This window comes from Tamandua tetradactyla, chromosome 23 (genome assembly GCF_023851605.1).
Source record: "Tamandua tetradactyla isolate mTamTet1 chromosome 23, mTamTet1.pri, whole genome shotgun sequence".
Taxonomy (NCBI): Eukaryota; Metazoa; Chordata; class Mammalia; order Pilosa; family Myrmecophagidae; genus Tamandua; species Tamandua tetradactyla.
In genome coordinates, this window is record NC_135349.1 from 4,256,059 (window position 1) to 4,281,250 (window position 25,192).

At 53.7% G+C, this 25,192-nt stretch overlaps 2 protein-coding genes across 4 annotated transcripts in view; both read right to left on the reverse strand.

The window, feature by feature from the left end:
• Window positions 1–23,489, reverse strand: part of RADIL (Rap associating with DIL domain) — an 80,605-nt gene extending 57,116 nt beyond the window's left edge. The window contains exons 1-2 of one of the 3 annotated variants that reach the window (XM_077140501.1): window positions 23,433–23,489; window positions 19,173–19,768 (exon numbers count right to left, since the gene is read on the reverse strand). In XM_077140501.1, the coding sequence (XP_076996616.1) occupies window positions 19,173–19,707 (535 nt within the window). In that variant the 5' untranslated portion in view covers window positions 19,708–19,768; window positions 23,433–23,489. Of the gene's footprint in view, window positions 1–19,172; window positions 19,769–22,859; window positions 22,979–22,998; window positions 23,104–23,432 lie in introns of those variants that run through there. The other 2 variants (XM_077140500.1, XM_077140502.1) reach the window with 2 other exon arrangements.
• Window positions 627–2,972, reverse strand: PAPOLB (poly(A) polymerase beta). The gene has a single exon (XM_077140499.1). It carries the CDS (start codon window positions 2,752–2,754, stop codon window positions 841–843), a length of 1,914 nt encoding a protein of 637 aa, XP_076996614.1. The 5' UTR covers window positions 2,755–2,972; the 3' UTR covers window positions 627–840.
• Window positions 23,490–25,192: the final 1,703 nt, after the last annotated feature.

Sequence of the window (25,192 nt, forward strand, 5' to 3'; positions counted from 1 at the left end):
CTTAATCACGTTCTATTAAGACCAAAGACTTACTACTAATTATTCTTTCAATGTCAAATACATACCCAAAGAGTTGACAATTCTTTTAAAAGGCTTACAGTTACCTCACAGGGACTGAACTAGATGGACTTTTAAGTGTTCTCTGATTTGAAGATTAACGATGAAGCAAACTCTTCAGGAAAAAATTAAAATCCATCAAGCTGAAAAATCTATTTTCTCCCTTTCTACTGTCTAATAAAAATATACATAAAAGTGCATCATTAGCATGAGGCACTCCTACACTAGTTTGCACTGCAAATTTCCCCAACAATGCCTCAAACATATATCCAGTCCCAGTGTTAATCATGGGTGCAAACAGAATGGGAGAGTCTTTTCTCTCTTTTTCTCCTTTTTAAGGGCAGCAGTTCCGTAACACTAACATGTGAATAATCCAACACGTTAATAATAGTACTTCTAGCTTCACATACTAACCTGGACCTCTGCTCAAGATTAGCCCAGTAAAGGAAGTTACCAAATGAACCTACACCTAGTTTGAATTGGCTCTAGTCTGGTACCCGCCATTCTCCTCTCTTGGCATTTGGAGACCATAGGTTGAGTTGGCAGATACTGTTTATAGACCCTTGAGGTTATTTTTATCAGCTCAATCTCCGTTTTATTGAATTCTTGATAACAGGAATAGGATTTGCCAGGAGAGGAGGGAGGGGTATCGTAAAAGTCCAGACAGGATGTTCTGCTGAGGCCAACAGCAAAGCTGCAGTCTGACCCGTGGCTAACTGAGCTGCAGCTCTCTTTCACCTTGCAGTCCTTGGTCCCTTTCTCTCTAGGAGGCGAGAACATCCTCTAGACCCCCACCAGAGGATTCGGCATCGTTGTTGCTGCATTGCCTGAAGGTCTGGCTGGGTGGTTTACTAGCCGTGTGGAAGAAATGACTCTGGTGACCACCGGCCTTGGTGGAGGGGAAACGACCAGCTGTGCAGCAGTCTGAGGGAAACTTTCACTCAATGCAACCCCTGAGCTTTCACTGGAATTTACCTGTGGCCTGGAAACTTCCATGGCCTGGATGTTAGTCATGGGTGCTTCCTGGACAGCTGGGGCAGGACTGTTGCTGCCCTGTAAGCTGCACACCAGAGGACTGATCTTCACAACGCTAGGAGGCAGCGGCTCCAGCATGCCAGGATTGCTGTCCACAAGGGCATCGGGGCCGCTGCTCATAGTTATCAAACTGACACCTTCTGTCTTCTTTCTCTGAAGCACGTCATTAGGCAGTAGCTGATGAAGTTCCTTTCTTCTTAAGTGCATGGCAGCAACTTTCATATCCATCTCAAACAGCTTGCTGTTTATTGCTTGCCTATAAACTGTATCTGTGAAAGACTGAATGTCATAGGTGAGGTCAATACTGAGAATTTCAGAGTTCTCTGGTTTTTTTAACACTAATCCAATCACCCACATGGTACGGAATTCCTCCTTATCAGGATTTTCTTTGGGTGCTGGAAATGACTGGGGATTCACATGTGCCAATGTAATAAATTCATTCTTTTCCAAGCTTCCAACCAGGATTCGGATTTTTGATTCCACCAAGCCTACCCATTCGAGATGCTGTTTTTCAGTCGGGGCACTGGCTAGAAGTACAATATAATGTTTGTACTTTTGAAAGAAGTTTGGTGCTTCGAAAAGTCTGGACCACTCTGCCTTACTCAGCAAAATCTCATGTGTGAGAGCAAGGCCTTGCTTAAACTCCTCAATCATGACCATCCGTGTGGAGACCGACACATTGTAGGTGGAGTTCTGCTGTGGGTAGGCTGGCGTAATTATCGGCATAAGATGGTACCTATCACTGGGATTTACCCTTGGGTCCCACACAGGCAAATTAAGATTCTGCTCTTCTGGCTCTTTCAACAGTACTGGATTGGGCCATTCCCATTCTGAAAACACTAAAAAAAACTTACGGACAAGAGTTGATGCTACTGCGTTTGGATAAAGTTGGCAAGTTCTTGCCACAAGCATAGCCCAGGAAACACCTCCGAGGAAACCTAATATGTTGGAATAGATGTTGTGGCACTTGGCCCACAGTTTGACAGCTCTCAGGGTTAACCTGAAGTTGTCAATGTTTGGAACTAGATGTAAAATTTCATCAGTTACCCGGCAACCGTTAAGACTTCTGATGCACCTAATATCTAAATTTTTAAGCAGACTGTCATCTCGCAGGTCTAAGTCTTCTGGAATAGTCTGCAGTGCTAACCTTGCAAACAAAATATCAATCTCTATCCCATCAAAACACAGTTTGATAACTGGTACAAATGCCTCTTCAACAGCCCTTAAATCTTTCACTTCTTCCTGAGCTTTCAATTTGTCATAGAAGGAGGTGAAAAAGTCGCTTCGGTCAACGTGTCTGGGCGCCACACACAACGCATCGATATCGGCGCCTTTCGTATGCACTCCTAATCTGTAAGACCCGAACGTAAAAATTTTTCCTCCGACATTTTCAATTACAGACTGGGGAAGATTCTTGCTTTGGCTGATTTCTCGTATCCACTCCTTTACCAAGTTATTTAATTTTTCCAAAATTAAAATCCTGCGCTGCAGTTCCTCTTCCTCTTCAAACACCCCGAAGGGCTTCAGGGTTTCAATTAATTTCTGGGTAAGGACGCAGTCAGTCTCCCTGGGGGCGGCTAAACTGACAGGGGAGGAGATGCCGTAGCGCTTCGGCGGGGGCTGCGCCTGCTGGGACCCCTGCGGTGGGACTGGAAACGGCATTGTCGCTAGCGCCGGCCCCGCCAGCTCGCCGCGCCCCCCACCGCCACCTCCGCGGCGGCCGCCCCGCTCATGATCCGCCGAGGCGGGAGGGGCGGGCTCCCGTGGGCCCTGGTCCAAGACCGCTCCGCGCCGCGCCCGCCGCTTCAAGCGCTGCTCCTCCTCCTTCCCCTTTGTCCTAACATGGCGCCCCGGCAGCGGCCCAGCGGCTGGGTTCTAGAACCCGCCACGCCCGCCCCACGGCGCCTGCGCATCCGCCCGGCCGCAAGGCCCCATGGGAGCGGTAGTTTCCAAGGTGCGGGCGGCCCGGCCCCGCCCCTCACCCTCACCCTCCCGCCCCGCCGGCTTCGGACGGTGCTGTGGGGACCCGGTGAGGGTCGGGAGGGGACAGGATGGGGACGGTCGGGGTGGAGAGGGGTCAGGGCGGGATGGGGACCCGGTCGCTGGTAATGAGGGGTCAGAATGGGGTGGGATGGGGTGGGGCTCACCTGCCAGACTGGGCGTTATTTCTATTTTATGCATTTGCCCGGATTTGCCCATCTACTCCCTTGCTCGCCATTTCTTCTTACGTGTTTCTCACACCTCAGCCCTACTTCCTTTCTAGGATCATCCTGGGACCTCCTTCCTCCTCCTCTCCCTTGGTACTGAGTCTCCTGGTAGAACATCTCCAGTTTTGCTTTTCTTTTGCCCCTATTCCGGGTCTATAATTCTACATTGACAGGTATGCCCCCATTCGCGTGAGCACACGCACACACGTGTGCACACACACGCACACACGCTCTGAAGACACTACTCTGCCATCTTCTGGCCTCCCCACCCTGCTGGGAAGTCTGCCTTCAGACTAACTGCTGCTCGTCGCTTGTTTATTCCTGGCAGCTTTAGCCATCTCGGTCCTTGGCGCTCTGCAGCTCCACCACTGTGCGGCTTGGGGTCAACGTCCTGCTGTTTGTCTCACACAGATTACACTGGGCTTCGAGAATTGAAGACCCGTGCCTGTCATTTCAGGAACTCTGGGATATTCTCAGGCAAGTCCTCTTGGACCACCTCCTCTCCATCCTTCTCTTAATTCTCTTCATTTAGACATGTGGCGCGCCTTTTCATTCTGTTCTCCCGGGCTCTTAACCCATGTGTCTTTCTGAGTAACAACCCAATCTGCCTCTCAGTTCACTCATTCTTTCTTCAGCTGTTATTTAGTCTGTTTTTGAACCCATCCATTGAAGTGTCCCATTAAATGGTTATATTTTTCAATAGCATTATCTATCTGGGTCTTTTCCAGATACTCCCTGCCTTTTTGGATGATATTCTGTTCTTTCCTCACATTTTCTTTCTTCCTTTTATTTCTTTAAGCATTGTAAACATAGTTATTTAAGTATTCCAATTCCTAATATTTCTGAGAAGCTAATTGTACAGTCTTCTGTTTTCTAACAACTCGTGGAGAATGGCACGACTGCAGACGTGTTGTAACTGTGGGCTGTGAGCGCACTCTGGGCCAGACTTGGGAGCCTGTGTTGAGGATGTTTCCTTCCAAAGAGATTTGCCTTGTTTCTTCCAGACATCCCTGCACACTATCAAGTGATGCCCCCGGAATTCCTATCCAGGGGTTGTTCGGGCCACAGAAGCAGTGCAATTTTGAACTCCAAACACATGTGAGAGGAGGTGTGGTTTTCAATTCTAGGGAAGAAATTTTTTTTTTCCCTACCCAGAGCCCAAGCTGAGGGAGACAACTTTCCTTTTCACTCCCCTTTTACCAAGGGGACAGATCTTTCCTGTTCTGTCATGTCACTGAGTGTGTACCTCTTCAAGTCCCAAGACCTTAAAACTATAGCTTCAGAGTGGGTTTCAAGGTCCTGGTTTCAAGGTCCCTCTTTCCCCGCCCACCTCAGGGGATTTCCTTTGTTTTCTTGGGTACTTAACAAGACATTTAAAACAGGCTTGCAATAGTTCATCCAGCATTTCCGGATACTATATATATAGAAAGATTTTCCAGGATAACCAATCCCACATACTGCTAGGAATATAAATATCTATTTTTCAACCCATGTCAATATGATTTGCACCTCAATATTCCAGCAAAACTGCTACAGTCAGGACTCCAGCTCCTCCACAAGGACTGATCCAACGGACATGGTGGCCTCCATCTTTTCTGACCTAAAGGAGCCTCATCTTGGCCTCCAGGACCCCACACTGTATCGTCCTATACATCTCTGACCAGCTGGACCTGCTCACGTATCCACGTGAGCCCTCGCTTCTCCTGTGTATACATTCACAGCCTAGTCATCCATCAGTGTCCACAGCTTCACACAGCACCTATTTACAGGTGAACTGGAATCTATGGTCAGCTCAGTCTCCCCTCTAAACTCCAGACCCATTTTATGTGGCAGCCTATGCGACATTTGGATGTCTGAAACATAACACAGCCTAAAGAGAACTCTCTCTCTCAACCCTTCATCATCTGCTTCTCTCTCAGCAGTCCCCCTTTTAGTAAACGTCTACCTTGGGGTCACTCTGAACACCTCCCTCTTCCACAGCCTCAACATCCAGTCTGTTTCCAAATACTGTTGATTCCACCAGCTAAACATATTCAAATCCACACCCTTCTTTCCACCTGTACCTGCATAACCCCAGCCTACGCATCATCAACTCCCACCCAGACTTCTACAGTAACCTGATTCATCTCCCATTACTGACTGTGCTGGCCTGAAAGGATTACGTGCCCTAGAAGAGTCGGGTCTTAATCCTCATCCATCTCATGGAGGCAGCCATTTCTTTTAAACCTTTCTGTTAAGCACTGTATGTTGGAAACTTGATTAGATTATCTCCAAGGAGTTGTGGCCTGCCCAACTGTGGGTATTAACCTTAGATGACAGGGAAGTGTGACTCTACCCATTCCAGGTGGGTCTTGATTCGTTTGCTGGAATCCTTTAAAAGAGGAACCGTTTTTTGGAGAGAACCTCGAGAGAACATCAAGAGAGCCACGAAGCAGAGAACCCACAGCACCAGAGACCTTTGGGGATGTCGAAGGAAGATCCGCCGGGTGGAGGTTCATCAGTCAAGGCCTGGAGAGAAAGCTGCAGATGCCGCCATGTTCACCACGTGCCCTTCCAGTTGAGAGAGAAACCCTGAACGTCACTGGCCCTTCTCGAGTGAACGTACCCTCTTACTGGTGCCTTAAATTGTACATTTTCATAGACTTGCTTAATTGGGAAATTTTCATGGCCTTAGAACTATAAATTTAGAACTTGATAAATTCCCCCCTTTTAAAAGTCATTCCATTTCTGATACATTGCATTCCAGCAGCTAGCAAACTAAAACACTGACCTTCTCAAAATATTCTCCACCTCGGAGCCAGCGTGGACCTCTGACCCCATCAGGCCCCCCCATGCTCAGGCTGGAATCCAGAGACCTTAGCACGGCCCACAAGACTCAGGCTGGCCCTTCCCCGACTCCAGCCTTGCCTCCCACAGCTTTACCCCCACGCTCAGGCCACAATGGCCTTCTCTCAGGGCCTGGAACTCGCTCCCTTCTCTCTTACCCCTGGGTATGTGCACAATGCTGTCCCCGCTGACCCCAAAGCTCGGCCCACTTCACCAACGGCCACTGTGCTCCCCAGGCCAGGCCCTGCTAGCTCTGAGATGGCTTCCATCTCTCTTCCTCAGAGAGGCTGTCTCTCCTGCGCTGTGCCCTCGCGGCGCACTTCGTAACTGTATGTCTTAGGCAGGCCTGGCTTGCAGCCCACTCAACTCTCAGCTGCCTGGAAATGTGGTCATTTGTCTGTCCACTGCTGACAACTGGGCCCTGGCCACGAGTCTGACATATAGTAGCCACTTTATAAATATTTGCTAATGAATAAGGAGGTAAGTAAGACCAAAAAAGAAAATTCTTTCTCCTTCAAGTCTCTGGCAAATCAGAAAACCCTGAGTTGTGATCCATCAAAGGCGGGCTCAGATCTACACTCTGCAACAGGACGGTCACCTGGTGGCTCCCCCTCTAGCTGCTCACCGGGGTTCCCCCTCTCACAGCTGCACACCTGGGGCTCCCCCTCTCATAGCTGCTCACTGGGGCTCCCCCCGTCATAGCTGCTCACCCGAGGCTCCCCCTCTCACAGCTGCTCACACGGGCTCCCCCCATCACAGCTGCTCACCCGGGGCTCCCCTCTCACAGCTGCTCCCCCTCTTACAGCTGCTCCCCCTCTCACAGCTGCTCACCCCAGGGCTCCCCCTCTCACAGCTGCTCACACGGGCTCCCCCCATCACAGCTCCTCACCCGGGGCTCCCCTCTCACAGCTGCTCCCCCTCTTACAGCTGCTCCCCCTCTCACAGCTGCTCACCTGGGGCTCCCCCTCTCACAGCTGCTCACTGGGGCTCTCCCCATCATAGCTGCTCACCCGGGACTCCCCCTCTCACAGCTGCTCATCCGGGGCTCCCCTCTCACAGCTGCTAACCTGGGGCTCCCCCTCTCACAGCTGCTCACCCGGGGCTCCCCTCTCACAGCTGCTCACCCGGGCTCCCCCTCTCACAGCTGCTCACACGGGGCTCCCCCCGTCACAGCTGCTCACCCGGGCTCCCCTCTCACAGCTGCTCACCTGGGGCTCTCCTCTCACAGCTGCTCACCCGAAGCTCCCCATCTCACAGCTGCTCACCTGGGGCTCCCCCTCTCACAGCTGCTCACTGGGGCTCCCCCCATCATAGCTGCTCCCCCAGGACTCCCCCTCTCACAGCTGCTCACCCCAGGCTCCCCCCTCACAGCTGCTCACCCGGGGCTCCCCTCTCACAGCTGCTCACCCGGGCTCCCCCTCTCACAGCTGCTCACACGGGCTCCCCCCATCACCGCTGCTCACCCGGGGCTCCCCCTCACACCTGCTCCCCCTCTTACAGCTGCTCCCCCTCTCACAGCTGCTCACCGGGGCTCCCCTCTCACAGCTGCTCCCCCTCTCACAGCTACTCACCCGAGGCTCCCCCTCTCACAGCTGCTCCCCCTCTCACAGCTGCTCACCAGGGCTCCCCTCTCACAGCTGCTCACCCGGGGCTCCCCCTCTCACAGCTGCTCACCCGGGACAGCTGCTGAGTGCGTTGTGTGCAGGGTGTGCAGGGGCGCCCCGAGGCCGTACACATGCGCAGGGTGACGGAAGCCATGCCGGACAGCACGTGTGAAAGCTAATCACGCCTGCAGGGCAGCCCTCGTCACGTCTCAAGGACACCCAGGGGGCCAGACATATGGAGTGACCTGGGACAGCGTCCGTCATTCACTCGGGCGGGGCCGGGGGGCAGAGAAAAGAAAACGCTGCTACTGTCCCCAGGGCGCGCCAGGAGGGTGCAAAGGGAAACAGCGGGAATAAGCCCGTGCTGCCCCCTCTGCCCCCCAGTCCCGAGGGGAGGCCCACCCGCATCAGCTGGGGGGTGGGGGCAGCTCATTTCCTCGCTTGGGCCTGCTCCCCCAGGGAAAGGAGCTGGGCCACACAGCTGACACCTGCGGCAGGGCCGCGGACCCACGACCCCCAACCCCGCCACCCGCGCCTTCTCCCCCTCTAGAGGGGCCACCCCCAACCCCAACCCCAGCCCCGCCCGGGAGGCCGCCTGATCGGCTGCGACCGTCCCACCTTCTGCAAAGTGCCCCCGCGTGACGCTTTCATTTTTTTTTCTATTGGTGTTTTATCTTTTTCCTGCTGATCGTGAGTAGTTTATTTTATGCACTGACAATCCCCTCAGTTTCAGACACTGCAAGCATTTGCTTGCCGGTATCACCTAATACTCATTTTCTCCGCAGCGTCCTTTGTGGAGCAGGAGCTTTAAATCCGAGGCTGTCAAATCCTTCCACCCTCCCGAGCCTGCGCTGGGCACCCCCGGCTCCCTGTCCGCTCGCCTGGAGCCGTCAGCCCGGCGCCCGTGCAGAAGGCCAGGGAGAGGGACAGGGCCAGCCGCCCTCTGCCTGTGCCTGAACCTGTGCTCAGGAGAAGGAGGACGCCGGGCTCGCAGTCTCGGTGCTGCCAGTGGATTACCTAAACTCGGGAGAGACGCTCCCTAACATGATTAAAACACATCCCCCAAAAGCTTCCAGCGAGTTATTGGGAGTTTACATTGTAAGTCACTCCTCGAGGGCCAGCAGATATGAACATGGGCTAAATGCTAATACTAACCTGGTTAACCTGTCAAGGCCTCTTAGAAAGGCTGCAAACTGCTGGCCGGAAAAGTAAGGGTCTCTTTTTCCAGTTAACCAGGTTTTTACTTTTATGCCTGCCTGCTTCAAAACAAGTTTTTGGAGAGGTTGAGTCATGATTTTGAAATTTGGAACAACAGAAAAAGGTCAGTTAGTGACACCAGCTAGACAGCAAATGCTGGGCAGTAACTTTTTTTATTACGTTTCTAGAAATTTAAATCAATTTCAGTCTGGCTGTAAAGCAGTGTTAGAAGATATGATGGTGTTCAGTGACTGGACTTATAAAACCACTAGTTATTAACGACTACCATAAAAATACACTCCCAATTTTGGGCAACATACCAAGAAAAATTTTGCACTTGGGACCACAGAATTTGAGGGTTACGAGTCCTCTGTTATCAGCCCCTCCCTGAATTAGTTCCCTCTGGCTGCCAGCGTCAAGGACCACAAACTGGGGGCCTTAAAACACCAGACAGTGTTCTCTTGGGGTTCTGGAGCCGGAAGGCCCAAGGCGAGGGGCAGAGCTGGTGCCTCCACAGTGCTCTCCAGCCTCTGCCTCCTCCGTCGTTGCGCCGTCTGCCCTGCGCGTCTGTCCATGTGTATGTCTGTCCGTGCATGTGTGCGTCCTCCCCTCTCCTCGTAGGGACTCCGGGATGGGGTTTAGGGCCCAGCCCACTGGAGCGGTACCTCACCTCAATCCTCACCTTGAATTCCAACCGCAAAGATCCTATTTTCTAAATCAGGTCACTTTCTGGGGTTCCAGGTGGACATGGTTCTGGGGGGTCACTTCAGCCCAACACAACCCCGGCGCATCCCCTCAACCTTCTCTAAACCCCCCCATGGCGCTGCTCCCCAGGCCTGTGCCCCGAGGTGGCCCACTCCCCACTGCCCGCAGGACACACCCCCAGACCAGCCGGCAGCCCCCCTCCCCATGCCTGTTGCCCACGCTGTTGCCAGCTCCTCCCGCAGTTTACCCCTCTCTGATGGTTTTCCCCCAGCTGTGATCTTGTCTGCCCCCAGCCCCATGGTCTCTGTTTCAATCTCTGAACAGCCCCACTCAGGGGCTCCTTATACAATGCATCTGGAAGCTTCCGCAATGCTCTGTCCAGGAATTCATCCTCGAAGCCGGGTAAGAGTCCCCCAGCACAGGGGGAGTAGGCAGGGGCTCCCCAATGCCATCAACTGAAAACAAGCTCAGCAGCAAAGGGAAGGCAGTGACACTCGCGGTGAGCAAGCTACCACTCAACTTTATTTTTAAAAACGCCATTTAATGTCTATAAAAGCCCAGTTTCTTTCCTAGGTTTAGACTGGTGAAGAAAAGGATTGGGGGTACCAGGTTTGTTCCTACCCAAACCACAGACCAAACACGCATCTTTTACAAGGAGCCTGTCACTGGGAACACACTCCAAAGGAAGTCCCGGCTCAAGAGAGAAAAACATCACCCAGATGGCCTCCTTCGCCCTGGGCTGAGAGTTATCAAAAACTCAGATTGGCGACTTCCAGGCCAAGATGGCGGCTTAACAATGTGCACATTTTAGTTCGTCCTCCAGAAAAACTACTAAATATCCATAAACAGTACAGAACAGCTCCTGGGCCACGTCAGTGACCGTTCACACAGCATACCCCAGTCTAGACCAGCTGGACCAGCTGCGACCCTCCCCAGAACCATGAGTTCCCCAAGCCACAGCGGCCGGCGCCCCTCCCCCACAGGCTGCTTCTCAGAGGGAAAGGAAAGAGACTTTACCAGCAGCAGGGACTGAGCACAATCAAACCCCAATTGTGGAATTAATTAACAAATTCTGACTACTAAAAATAGGCTCCCAGCTCAGGTGAAACTGGTCAAAGCAGAGGTTGCTCATTTTTGCCCCAGAGCCGAGGGGGCAGGGCTGATGGAAAAAGAAAAAAAAAAGAAGGAAACACGAGGTTTTTGTGGCTGTGTATCTACAAAGGCTTGACTGCCTCTGGATACAGTGGCAGGACTTCTCAGGCTTCAACTGCCCCAGGCATAGGCAGAAGTGAGCTCTTTTGGGGGCTTGTCTGGAGCCTGTGCCTTCCCCAGGGGAGGGGTGAAGCCCCACCCAGGTGGAATCCCTCCCTCAAGGAATTCAGACCCCAGGGCTTGGTAATTTGAAGCCATTAAAACCAGCCTACAATCTCCCCTCTGTCTCCACCACGCCCCCAGCCAAACTTAAAGGTGCTGCATCATCTTATGCTGGTGGGACCTGCAGTCAGACAAGCACCACATACTGGGCAGGATAAGAAAAACAGAGCCCAGAGACTTCACAGGAAAGTCTTTCAACTTGCTGGGTTTCACACTGAGGGAAAACTGACACAGGTGACTCCTTTCCCGACAGGAGGCCAGTTTAGTCCGGGAAAACCCAGCTGGGGTCTATAATACCTATGTAGACCCTCCTAATAGTGGGGGTGGGGGTGGGGGTGGGGGTGGGGGTGGGGGGAAGGCACCACACAAGCAGGGCAAGAAACAAGAAAACAAGAACTGAAAAATTCTCCTCTGTTAAACAAAACCTAAGCTAGAGGTCCAGATAAAGCTGAACTGAATGTCAAAGAACAGATAGACAACAAACTCATCCAGCAAGAAAACCCTAGGTAAAAGAAGTGAAAGCAATCTCCAGAATAAACTAATTAAGGTAATTAAATGCCTAGACGCCAGCAAAAAATAACAAATCACACTAGGAAAATTGAAGATATGGTCCAGTCAAAGGAACAAACCAACAGTTCAAATGAGCTACTGGAACTGAAACAATTAATTCAGAATATACAAACAGACATGGAAAACCTCATCAAAAACCAAATCAATGAATTGAGGGAGGATATAAAGAAGGCAAGGAATGAACAAAAAGAAAAAATCGAAAGTCTGAAAAAAACAAATCACAGAACTTATGGGAATGAAAGGCACGGTAGAGGAGATGAAAAAAACAATGGAAACCTACAGTGGTAGATTTCGAGAGACAGAACATAGGATTAGTGAACTGGAGGACAGAACATCTGAAATCCAGCAAGAAAAAGAAACTATAGGGGAAAAAATGGAAAAATATGAGCAGGGACTCAGGGAATTGAAGGACAATATGAAGCGCACAAATATACAAGTTGCGGGTGTCCCAGAAGGAGAAGAGAAGGGAAAGGAGGAGGAAATTATCACTGAAAATTTCCCAAATCTTATGAAAGACTTAAAATTACAGATCCAAGAAGTATAGTGTACCCCAAAGAGAATAGATCCAAAAAGAAGTACTCCAAGACATTTACTAATCAATATGTCAGGGAGAATCTTGAAAGCAGCAAGAGAAAAGCAATCCATCACATACAAGAAAAGCCCAATAAGACTATGCGTAGATTTCTCAGCAGAAACCATGCAGGCGAGAAGACAGTGGGATGATATATTTAAATTATTAAAAGAGAAAAACTGCCAATTTTTCTATATCCAGCAAAATTGTCCTTCAAAAATGAGGGAGAAATTAAAACATTTTCAGACAATTTGTGACCAAGCAACCAGCTCTGCAAGAAATACTAAAGGGAGCACTAGAGACAGATACGAAAAGACAGAAGACAGAGGGGTGGAGAAGAGTGTAGAAAGGAAGACTATGAGTAAAGGTAAAAAGAAGGAAAATTAGATATGACACATAAAATCCAGAAGGCAAAATAGTAGAAGAAAGTATTACCCATGCAGTAATAACACTAAATGTTAACGGATTAAACTCCCCAATCAAAAGACATAGACTGGCAGAATGGATTGAAAAACAGGACCCATTTATATGTTGTCGCTTCTCAAAGGACATGAGGGCAAGGACACAAATGGACATTTGCACACCAATGTTTATAGCAGCATTATTTACAATTACCAAGAGATGGAAACAGCCAAAATGTCCATCAACAGACGGGTGGCTAAACAAACTGTGGCATATACACACGATGGAATATTATGCAGCGGTAAGACAGAATAAAGTTATGAAGTATGTAACAACATGGATGGACCTTAAGGACATTATGCTGAGTGAGATTTGCCAAAAACAAAAGGACAAATACTGTATGGTCTCACTGATATGAACTGACATTAGTGAACAAACTTGGAATATTTTGTTGGTGACAGAGACCATCAGGAGATAGAAATAGGGTAAGATATTGGGTAATTGGAGCTGAAGGGATACAGATTGTGCAACAGGACTGAATATAAAAACTCAGAAATGGACAGCACAATACTACCTAACTGTAAAACAATTGTTAAAATACCAAATGAAGGTGAATGTGAGAATGATAGAGGGAGGAGGGCTGGAGGCATAAATGAAATCACAAAGAAAAATAGATGATAAAGATTGAGATGGTATAATCTAGGAATGACTAGAGTGTATAATGATAGTGACTAAATGTACAAATTTTAAAAATGTTTTTGCATGAGGAAGAACAAAGGAATATCATTACTGCAGGGTGCTGAAAATTGATGGTAATTAATATTTTAAAATCTCAACTTATGTGTGAAACTAAAGCAGAAAATGTTTATTTGGTACAAAATTTATATTTTGACTAGTGCATGTCCTCATATAACTTATGTAGATAGTTGGTTGAACAACATAAGTACATGGAACCTTAGGTAGGACATGAGATTTTGTTGGTTTGTCCAGAGTGATGCCCCAATGAATCCCAGAGTGATTTGATCAGTGAGTGGAAAAGTATTTGCAAAGTCCCCTTTGGGGAATGGTGAGAACGGGGGAAAATTCAACCCCCCTAGTTGAATTCTTGATATTCTCACAAGCAGTGTGGACAACCAAAGCTATAGGCTGAGCCTCCAGTCTTGGGGTTTGTTCATATGAAACTTAACCCCACAAAGGATAGGTCAAGCCTACTTAAAATTAGGCCTAAGAGTCACCCCCTTTTGTTGCTCAGATGTGGCCTCTCTCTCTCCAGCCAACACAACAAGCAAACTCACCACCCTCCCCTTGTCTACATGGGACATGACTCCCAGGAGTGTGGACCTTCCTGGCAACGTGGGACAGGAATCCTAGAATGAGCTGAGACTCAGCATCAAGGGATTGAGAAAATCTTCTCGACCAAAAGGGGGAACAGTGAAAGGAGACAAAGTGTCAATGGCTGAGAGATTCCAAACAGAGTCAAGAGACTATCCTGGAGGTTATTCTTATGCACTGAGTAGATATCACCTTGTTCTTCAAGATGTAATGGTGAGGTTGGAGGGAACTTCCTGAAAATGTAGAGCTGTATTCCAGTAGCCATGTTTCTTGATGATGATTGTATAATGATAGTTTTCACAATGTGACTGTGTGATTGTGAAAACCTTGTGTCTGATGCTCCTTTTATCTACCTTATCAACAGAAAAGTAGAACATATGGAATAAAAATAAATAATAGGGGGAACAAATGTTAAAATAAATTTCGTTTGAAATGCTAGTGATCAATGAAAGGGAGGGGTAAGGGGTATGGTATGTATACATTTTTTTCTGTTTTCATTTTATTTCTTTTTATGTTTTCTTTCTTTTTCTGAATTGATGTAAATGTTCTAAGAAATTATCATGAATATGCAACTATGTGATGATATTGTGAATTACTGATTATATATGTAGAACGAAATGATTATATATTAAGAATGTGTTTCTTGTTTAAAATTAATTTTAAAAATTTAAGAAAAAAATTCAGATTGGTTGGAAAAGAAAACACTGTCAAAAGGAAAGGCCACAAGTGGCTGGTGCCAAGAATTCCCAGGATGGGACCCTGCCCAGCAGGGCTGTGTGGTTTTGGTGCCCGGGGCCAGCCCAACCCGGGTCCCCGCTAAGGCCAGCCCCGCGGCCACTGAGAGGGGTCCATGGGGGCCACGTGAGGACAAGCCCAAGACGGCCGCCGGTGCCTGGGGGCAGGGAGCTTGGGGCAGTGGAGGGCTGCAGCCCCACACAACAATCAGCCACCCAGACAGCCCCGTGGGCGGCACGTCCCCCCATCTCTCACCCACTGTCCTCTCCCCACCTCCCACCCCCAGCCTCCTATCCCCACTTCCCCCCACAGCCTCCCCCAAGAAGAACGGACCCCAACTCTGGAGTCTGAGGTCCAGAGCGGCGGCCTCGCAGGAGGACTCGCTCTGCTAACTTGCATCAGCCCTTCAGAAGACGGCTGCGGAGCTCCCCGGACACGCAGACATGCCCGGAGTTGGGCAGAAGCACAACGGCAGCTGAGCTCCCTGGATGTGACAACTGACCGCACTGCAAGGGGTGCCTTAGCAGCTCTCCCTGCTCCCAGGACACGAGCATGGAAGTACGGCGCCTTCCAGGGCCATGACGTGTGCAACCTGCTCTCAACGGTTCAGGAAAAAGGAGCCCGCCTGACTGACTGATAGATAGAGACAGGCCAATAGAGCACTGGGTGAATGGATGGATGGATAATCAGATAGACAGACAGATGGACAGACTGAAAGATACAGAAACTGGCAAAATGTTAAAACTAGAGGACCCGGGTATATGGGTGGGGGTAGGGTGGAGTTCTCTGTCTGGGTTTTCTATTGTTTTGACAACTGTCTTGTAAGTTTGAATCTATTTCAAAATAAGAGGTCAAAAGCAAAAACCCGCTGCCACTGGGGCCGTGCGCCCTCGGGGCAGGGACCGCCACGATTCTGCGCCTTTCTCAAAGGGCAGCCAGAGCAAAGGGGGGGCCTGGACCCCAGAACCAGAGCCGCACCCTTGAGGCCAAAGCACCGGCCGCCACAAAAGCAGCTCTGCACCCCTGCCCCCTCCAGCCCAGCACACCCCAAGTGCCCCCGGGGCACCAGGGAGAAAGGCGCCAGGGTCTCAGCAGGGCAGGCTGAGCCCTGGGCAAGTGAGCACGTCCTCTTGGCCAGCCTTCACCAGGGCAGCAGTGTCCGGGGACACCTGGCCTCGTCTGGAGATAAGTTTGGTGCCACAGCAGTGGTAGGGGGGTAGAGGTGGAGAGCGGGGCGCCGCTCCACCTGCCAGTGCCCGGGCCGGCCCCCACCACCCTGACACCAGAGGCTCCTCCTGCGTCATCACAATTGCGTCCTTTTCCCTTACACTCCCCACCACCTCACCCACACTCCCAGTGAGCCTCAGCGCCCCATCCTGACCACCTGACGGGAGCCCATGGTGCCAGCCTCCATGGCAGACCCAGGGTTCCAGTGCCCTGGAGAGGCCTGATCAGGGGCGCAGTGCACCTGCCTGATGGGCGCCACGGGCACTGCCCAGAGTAGGAAGGGGCTTCGGCCACGCTGACAGCCTGGGGGGCTGCACGGGGGCAAGGGCCCTGATGGCCCCTGGGGCTAAGGAGTCCAAGGCCCTGAGTGGCGCTCCGTCCTCATGCCCCCTCCCCTCCTCTCCATTCCTCCATCTGGGGCAGGTCGGCCCGGCCCCTGTGCTGGGAGGAAGGTAGGAGGCCACAACCCGGGGCTGGACCCACCCAGGACAGCCACAGCCCTCCAATCCCTTGGCTGCGCGAAGTGAACCAGGTGCCGCACAAATGTTAAACCCAGCATGGGGCAGAGGAAACCCAGGCAGAGGCGGCGGGGGAAACCAGCACGGGCTCAAGGAACCCAGCACAGGGCACAGGGAACACAGTGTGGAGGCCGCTCCACCAGAGGCCTTGCAGGCACAGAAGCCCCCTTGCTCCCGGACCCCAGACTCCAGCCCTGGTGGCCCAGTGATGGGTAGCGCCTCCGACCAGGGACAGTCTCCGTACCCGTGTCCCCACACATCCCAGGCAGGCCGCCACCCACAGATGCTCACAATGCACGAGCAGCAGCGTGCAAGGTGATGTGAGCAAGGAGCAGCAGCACACTGACTGTGCACACACACAACACTGCCAGACCCTTGCAGAGCTCAGGACAGAGGCTTGAGCCTACCCATCTCCCAGACCAAGAAACTGAAGCCAGAAAAAAGGAAGTGACGCTCCTAAAGGTGTGTAGAGGGCCACTCTGCTGCGAGGCCAGCCACGGGCCCCTGGAGTTGGGGGGTACAGTGGTGCTGGTCGCAGAAGCGGGGAGTCCAGGTGAGGGACCCCAGTCCCGAGCCCACCCACCCTGCTTGTCCTCCTTTGCAGGGGAACCACGCCCTCAGAGACGGATACAGGTCCTAAGCCCCGGTCCCATGACCTTTCGGAAATAGGACCTTTGAGGACGTGTTTAGCTCAGATTAGGCCACATGGATTAGGGTGGGCCTCATCCAAGGCTGGGTGTCCTCGTTAGGAGGGGAGAACTGCGCACGGAGAGGCAGGGACGCAGCTACGTGAGGAGACTGGTGAGGGGAGAAGGCAGGGCCTGGGGCCAGGGCGGCAGCGGTCAGTGACTGCTGGGGAGGCAGGAAGGGTCAGCCCCAGAGCCCCAACCCTACCGGCCCCTGGGCTGCACGCGTCTGCGGCCAGAGCTCAGGGCCGGGTCGTTCTAAGCCCCTAGTTTGTGGGACTTTGTAACAGCAGCTCCAGGACACTGAGACAGTGGGGTCATCAGGATGGGGTGAAGGCATGTGGCACATGGGAAGGACATATATTTGGGGAGGCAGAAAGCAGACTATTAGGGGTTGAATTGTGCCCCCCCCCCAATAAAGATATGTCCAATGACATCCAGGGGCAAAAGTCTCCCTGGCGGCATGGGAGATGACTCCCAGGGATGAGCCTGGCTCTGGCACCGTGGGATCAACAAGGCCATCCTGACCAAAAGGGGGAAAAGAAATTAACAAAATAAGGTATCAGTGGCAGAGAGAGTTCAAACAGAGTCAAGAGCCTACTCTGGAGGCTACTTTTATGCCAGTTTCAGCTAGTCATTGTTAATTACCACAGTCTGCCGAACGCCAACCAAAACCATTCCTGTTAACCCTAAGGAACACCTAGGACTCCGAGATTCTACAAAACCTTCATGCACTAAGATTACTTTACAGAAACCTACAACCTGCAGATGGTTCCTAGGCCAAATAAGTCCTGAAACCCAGAGGGCCCAGCCTCTCCAGAACATCCCCCTATCCCATATTATTGATAGCCCCCTCCAACAAGAAAAAGTTAGAATGGCCATAGCCCAAATACCCCTAAAGATTGGAGAAAAGATCCAAGGAGAAGGAGGAGTTAAAACAGAGAAGGTAGGATTTAACAGGTGAGTAGGACTGCTGAATCACTGTATTAATATTTCTTTTAGTGTTCAGTGCCTTGGAGCAGCTAAAAGGAAAAACCTAAAATTGTGGACCCGTAACCCATACCAAACTCTGAAATCTGTTCTGTAACTACTTGTTGCAATGTGCTTTGAAAATCATTGTTTTTGTATATATGTTATATTCCATAATAAGAAATGTTTGTTTTAAAAAAAGACGTTGAAGTCCTCTCCTGGACCCGCGAATGTGAGTCTCTCTGGAGCCAGGAAGGGCTCTGTGCCTGACAGAGGTTGCAGCGTCACGGGCCTGGGGACACACACCTCAGGGAGGACCCGTGGCCCCTGTGACCCGGAAACGCCATGAAACCAAGTGACAAGCCTCATTCGACCCCAAAGCACCCATCACCAATGGACAGTGTAAGCAAGTATACAAAATAATCATTTTTTTAGAGGACAGTATGAAAATGCCAACATTTAAAAAGACGGTAATATTCAGAAAACTTATTTTTCACAGCACACAGATATTAAGACAAATATCTTCCACCAATTTCATCGTAACCAAAGACAAAGCCGGAGGGCCAGACAGCACAGCGTGCCCGAGCCCTGGGCCTCAACACCCCACCTCCTGGTGCCCAGTGGGCCCTTCAAAGCCGGCCCCCAGCTCCCCTGAGCACCCACAAAACCTGCTGCCCCCTGTACATGCTGAGGTGCCCCAGTAACCTGCAAGCCACTTAGCCGTGGCCTCTGAAGGCCCCTCCACTGTGCTCTCATTGGATCATTCATAGAACTCACCCCGCATCAGAGGCAGGGAGAGGAGCTCTGCAAGGGGTCTCTAGCCCAGCGATGAGCAGGGTGTGCACACCTGTCCCCAGACAACGAGCTGGACCAGGACCTGATTCAACAAGAAGACGAACCTGGCCTAAAATACTGCAACAGTATCTCAGGAGCCACTAAAAACCACCAGGAGGCATCCTGCGGTGTCCACGGGCCACAGGTGTGCCCCCGCAATTTCTAGGACGGCCCAGGTGGAACAGGAAATTTAAGAAGCATCTCTGAACGCCCGAAACGAAGACTCCTCTTGGCCTCGTGCAGCACAATCCCGCTCTCGTGCGGTTTTCCCCAGCCTCGGCCCGCTCCACCCTCACCGGCCCGTGCCTCGGTGCCTCCCTCACCTGCTGTGACAGTGTCCACATCCTTGGCTGCCAGCTCCTCCACGTCCGACCGCTTTCTCAGCTCGAGCCTCCGGGACAAGCCTTCCCGGGGCTTCCAGAACTCCTGGATCAGGAGGGGCTTCTCGTTGTCCGCAAACACCCGGAAGCACGCGGCCTGCCAGGGCTGCCCTGCCTCGCCGGCCTGGCCCACGGCGTCGCACAGCACGTACTGGCCGGTGTGCTCAGGCGCCACACCGTAGCGCTCCAGGGCCTCCCGCACCAGCTCCTGGGCACTGGACGAGGCGGTGGCCAGGACACTCTTGTAGTGGGTGCCGGAGCAGACGCGGTCCCCAAACACCTTCAACACGCCCGGGGCCGACAGCTGGGTAGACAGCTCCGCGGGGTCATCGCCGGCGCCCGGGCCGGGGAAGGCAGTGTCCAGGTCGCGGTACTTGTAGCTCAGTGTCCGGGACAGCATGCTGGACAGGAGCTGGCCCTGCCGCTTCAGCCTGCTCTTGGCGGGTGGAGACATGGTGAAATGAGCCCCATAGAACATGGTGGAGGTGTCTTCACAGGTAGGGACCGGGGCTCCGGCCAACGGAGAGGAAGGCCGTGTCCTGGGGGGAGAAGAAAGACAGGTGACACTGCCCATCCCCTGCACCGCGGACAAAGAGGACGAATGTGAACTACCAGGTCACTCTGTGCCCAGGGCCCCGAAGGCCTGCTCTCAACAGGTAACACTGCCCAAGCCGAGGACATGCAGAGGCCAACCGTCCCGAGGGAACACAACGAGGTCACCCAGCAGCTAGCTTCTGGGAGACCCGAGCTTTGGCAAAGACCTCACCACCCTGCGCTCAAGGACCAGCACCCAAGAAATGGTGGCTGGCGATGGTCGTCACTGCATACAGGGCACCAGGCCAGCTGGCCCGGCTCAGCCTCCTCCAGACAGGCCCACCACCCAGTATGGGTTGAAGGGTAGAGGGTCCCACCCAAGGAAAGGGAGACACAGCTCAGGAGGCAAACCCTTTACCTCCCTGCAGCCGGCCTCCCCAGCAAGCCTCTCCACCCACCCTCAGGACGCTGGAAAGGGCCTCCCGGGCACCAGGGACCAAGGCTCGGGCTGGCAGCACGTTAACCAGCAGTCAGATACCCAGTCCACAGCACCCCCCTCCCCCCAACCTACTCCCCAGGGAGAGGGCAGGAGAACCTGGTCCTGGCTCGAAGCAGACACTTCTCTGGGACAGTGGCACAACGGCACTCGCGTAGCCGTGACGGACAAAAAGGGCTGCCCTAGCTCCGTGGAGATGGGTGGCTCCTGGATTGCCCGCAGCCCACACACCACCTCCAGCCTGGCCTCAGCCCTGTCTGGGCCAGGGAGAGGCAGCCCTGCTGGTAGGGAGCTGCAAAGCAGCCCTGGGAAGACAGGAGGGCCCTAAAGTCATAGTTCTAGCACATTTATGCCCCAAGAAGCACGGCATGCTAAAGAGATGTTTTAGAATCCCTTGCAAAGCTCTGGGGTCAGAGGGCAGAGAAAAAGAAGACGATTCTCTGCTGCATAGAACCTAAGGCCTGATGACAAATCCGGGACTGCTAGAAAACCGTGCACAGCTCCCAGTGGCTGTGCCTCACTTCTGTGCTTATCTTCTCATCAAGGACAAAGGCAGAGACTAAACCATCCAGGAGAAAAGTCTATTTTCTAGAAGATTCTGCAAACAGTGGCCCAGAGCCAGTGAAAGCAGCGCTGGTACCTTCCTGCCGGCCCTAATCAATATTCTCCAGTCCTGACTCACTTGTGGCTCCACGGCAACGGGCAAGGCTTTTGGAAACGAGGCCACTGCAGGAGAGGCTTCCACACAGACCCTTAGGGAGGGGAACACAGAAACTGTCCAGTGAATGGCATGAATGGCGTCTCCTCCAGCTGCCCCCTAGGCTTGGCTTACCCCCACCAAGGCTGTCATAGTCGGGGTGACAAGCTAACCTGCCATCCAGGGACTCCAGGATCAGCCCCAATCTGTATCCCCACGAGCGTGCCCTATGGGGTGAGGGCTAAACCTTTCCCTGGGCTGTCACCCACCACCCATCATTTACAACCTCGACCTGACTTCCTGCACCGGCTTTCTGAAGACAAGCTTGCCTGCACACAGCTCAGTGTCAGGGACATTCCGTGGCCGGCGGCAAGCATGAAGCACACGTGCGGTCTGCCCTGGCCTCGGTTAGTAAAGCCCACAAGGGAATACGTCCAGCAAAGGCTCTGTCCCTCACCGGGGCGTGCACAGACCTCCCTGTTGCATTCCCGCTGAGCGTCCCCTCCCAGCCCTGTCAACGCCTCAAGTTCATGTGCAGCAAAAGCCCCTCCCTGGGGTCTCCGGGCCACCCACACGCCACGCAACCTGAGCCCACAGTGCCAAAAGGAGTCCCTGGCACCTGAAGGAACCAAGCCCCTAGCCAGGAGCCCCTCAATTCGGGTTCAGTGAGCTCCCCTCGAGACGGCCCATGCCCAGCAGCCTCTGTGAGGGCCTGGCACTAATGGGGGGGTGCAGGTCCCTCCCTGCACCTCGGTGTCTGGGCCGAGGAGGGGCCCACATTACATTCCGCACACAGGCGCAGAGGCCACGCTAGGCAGGCGAGCTACGAAGTGACACAGACGGCACCCGGCACCAGGGTGGCATGAACTGAACGGGTCCCAGGGGGTGGGTCAGGTCTTGTAAGGTCTGAGGCTCATACAATTCTGCTTTAACGAAAGGACAGAGCAAATGACACATATGAAATTGCCAGGTCCCCTCCCAGGACCTTAGAAGGGTCCGTCCAAGCCAGGGCCTGGTATGGAAAGTTCCTGCAGGCCCCTAACAGCCCCTGCCAGGCCCCCTTTCACCGGCCTTACTGCCAGGTTCCCTGACCTGGCCACGGCAGCAACAGCAGGAAAAGAGGAGAGAAAAGGTGAGAGGAGAACGTGTCTCCTTCCTTCCAGGAGTCCTCCCTAAGAGCCAGAGTCCCCCATGAGCACAGAGCCGTCTTCTCTGACTTTGCAGAAAGCATTTTTCTTTTCTAAGGTGGCATCTCACTGCAGCACCACCGGGCAGGGGCACTGCTGAGCGCCAGCCCGTGTCCACATGCCATGATTCGGGAACACACACTGTGTGTGCAACACAATGAATGTGTTTCATAAGGGTGAGGGGAGTGCAGGAAGAGCCTCCTGAGGGGCACTGGGGAACACACATGTGTTTTCTGGACATGACCTGCCATTTCCTTTTCTGCTCAATCCCTTCTCTCTCTCTGAGAAGTCACCGGCCCAGGCAAGCAAGGGGTGTGACCTCTGCTGAATGTTTTTCCCTCGTTCTTAAGGGTCAGTCCAGTTTCTGATAAGAAACAGGCGCCAGTCTCAGCAGCGGGCTCAGGGAGTGAGGTCAGTGCGGGGCTGACTGCATGGCTGGAGGGCCAGCCTGGGTTCCAGGGCGACAATGTGGAACCCATTAGAGTTTCCACCAGGAGAGAGGAGCCCGCCATCCCTAAGTCCTGTCTTCACAGCTCCAACCAGAGGGAGGCTTCGGAATACAAAACCCATTTAACCAGACTTGGTTCTGCTGCAGCCGCCCCTCCAGAGGGGACCCGCTGGCCTCCGGGGGACAGAAGCCCACAGCCCACAGAAGAGCCCTGCACCCGTGGAATGCAGCCCAGCCCCCCGCCACCCCCCACGCTAACCGCAAACACCTGTAGCCCGCTTGTGGAACATTCTTCCTGACCACTTGGATTAAGCAAACACTTGGCAGGTGAAGAGGCTCGGCGGGCGGCGGCCCTGGGCACCCCGTGGGGAGCGAGGCCAGGGTCTTCCTTGGGGGGCGGTCCCCACCTTCTCCGCTGCAGCATTTCGTCCGAGGTGCTGGACGGGGCGCGCAAGGGCTGGAAAGCGCGCTCTGGCCGGCCCGCGCGGGAGCAACGCGTCCCGGTGCCGGCGGCGGCGCGACGCCGACTCGCGGAGAAACGCGCGGACCCCTCGCGCCCTGCGAGGCCGCCCCCCACCGCGAGGGCGCCCCGAGGAAACTGAGGGCCGGGTGTGGGGGGTGGTCCCCGACCGATGGCCGGGCTCCGGGGCCGCAGGGCCCTCCCCCTGGGAAATGCCCCCGCCCCAGAGCCCCGGTTCCCATGGCAACCGAACAAGCCCGGCCCCCGCACCCCAGTTCGCCGCGGGGAAATGCCACGGGCCCCGCCGCCCTGAGCGCGCGCCCCGCAGCCCCCGGACCCCGCTGGCCGCCGAGCCCCGCGCGCCACAGCCGCCGCACTCACCTCCCGCGCAGCTCCACGCGCGCAGCGGGCCGGGCCGGGCCGGGCGGGACCCCCAGCGCCGACCCCGAGCGCGGCGCCTCCTGCCGGCGCCCAACGGACGGGGCGGGGCCTCCGGGAGGGGCGGGGCCGGCCGGCGAAAGGAGGCGGGCTGCGCGCTGGTGCCACCTACCGGCCCGCAGTGAACCGGAGCCAAGCCTCGAGGGGCGGGGCGAGGACCGCGGCAGGGGGCGGGGCCTCGGTTGGAGGCGGGGGCTCGCGGGGAGGGGTGGAGCCAACCGGCGAGAAGACGAGGGCTGTGAGCTGGCGCCTCCTGCCCGCGCCCGACCGACAAAGCCGCGGCTCGCGGGGAGGGGCGGGGCCTCGTGGGGAGGGGCGTGGCCGGCCTGTGCGCCGGCGCCAAATGGTCAGGGCGGAAGCTCGGAGGGCGGGCGGGGGAGGGGGCGGGGCCTGGCCGGGGCCCATCCCCGCTCCACGTGGCCCGCAGGAGGGCGGAGGTGCGCGTCGGTGGACGCTGCGGGAGAAGATAGAAAAGACAGAACCGGCTGATCAGCGCTTAGCGGCAGGGACCAGGGCAAAGGCATACGAATATCTCACGACCTTGAAAGGGAACGTGGGAAATGGGTTCCGGGCTCTCCTACACTCTGTCCCCCCCTAAAAGACATCAGGTCATGGCACCTTCTTACAAGGCTGCAGTAGGGTGCCAGGGCAGATCTGGGTGCCAGGCTTTGGACATTAATACATCCAATTCAGAGCCCGCGACCAAAGCTCTTTGTGGTCAGCTGATGGGGATCGCATAGCAGTGACCCCATTTTTAGTATCATTGTATAGTAATGACTCTATTCAGGATGGGGAAACAGGAGGAACAGGCATTCATTGAGTACCTACTGGATGTCAGGCCCTGCGTTGGGGGCTTAACTAGGGCGTCTCGTTTAAAGCGGTCTGACACTGATATGACAGCTGCCATCATTCCCACTTTTCAGATGAGAAAACAGAGGTTCAGAGAGGTCAGACGGTTAGCGGTAGAGCCAAGATTTAATTCCTGGACTGCGTAATTAATAAATAAGTAATATCCCCGTGGACCTTTACAGGCTTCCCCATACACACCCAACCTCCCCACTCATACTGGGGTGGCAGGCTGTGGACAAATCGCCCTCTCTGGTATTTCAGGTCAGGTTCAATAAGCAAGGACAGCTTGGAAGAAGCAACTCTCCAGGCTGGGAGGAGAGGCTGGGTTTAGGCCTGGCTCTCCCCATGAGCCAGGTGCACCTGCCTGCTCCCCTTTGCCCCTCTTCTGCAAGGGCTGGCAAACTGCAACCCGTGGTCTCAGTCTGGGCTGCTGGCTGATTTTACAAATATAGTTTTACTGGAACACAGCTACATCCATTCCCTTACATATTGCCTATGACTGTTTTCACGCTGCAGAAGCTGTACAACCCCAAAGCCCCAAATATTTCCTATCTGGTCCCAAACAGAAAAAGTTGGCTGAGCCCTGGCCTTCTGGCTCTAGTAACAGCAGCGGTTTGGAGTCCCCGTGCTATTTCACAGCCTTTGCTCGGGCTGTTCCTTCCGTCTTGAAAGCCTTTCCCAGCTTTCTCCACCTGGTTAATGTCCACTCATCCTTTAAAAACTCAGCTCGGGGTTCTTCCGTGGCCACTGCCGGCCATGATGGCCCCCAGCATCTCATGTCCCAGTCCACGTGCTCTGGAGCTGTCCCCTCCCTCGATGAAAAGGCCACCTGTGTAATCACTAAGATAACAAAG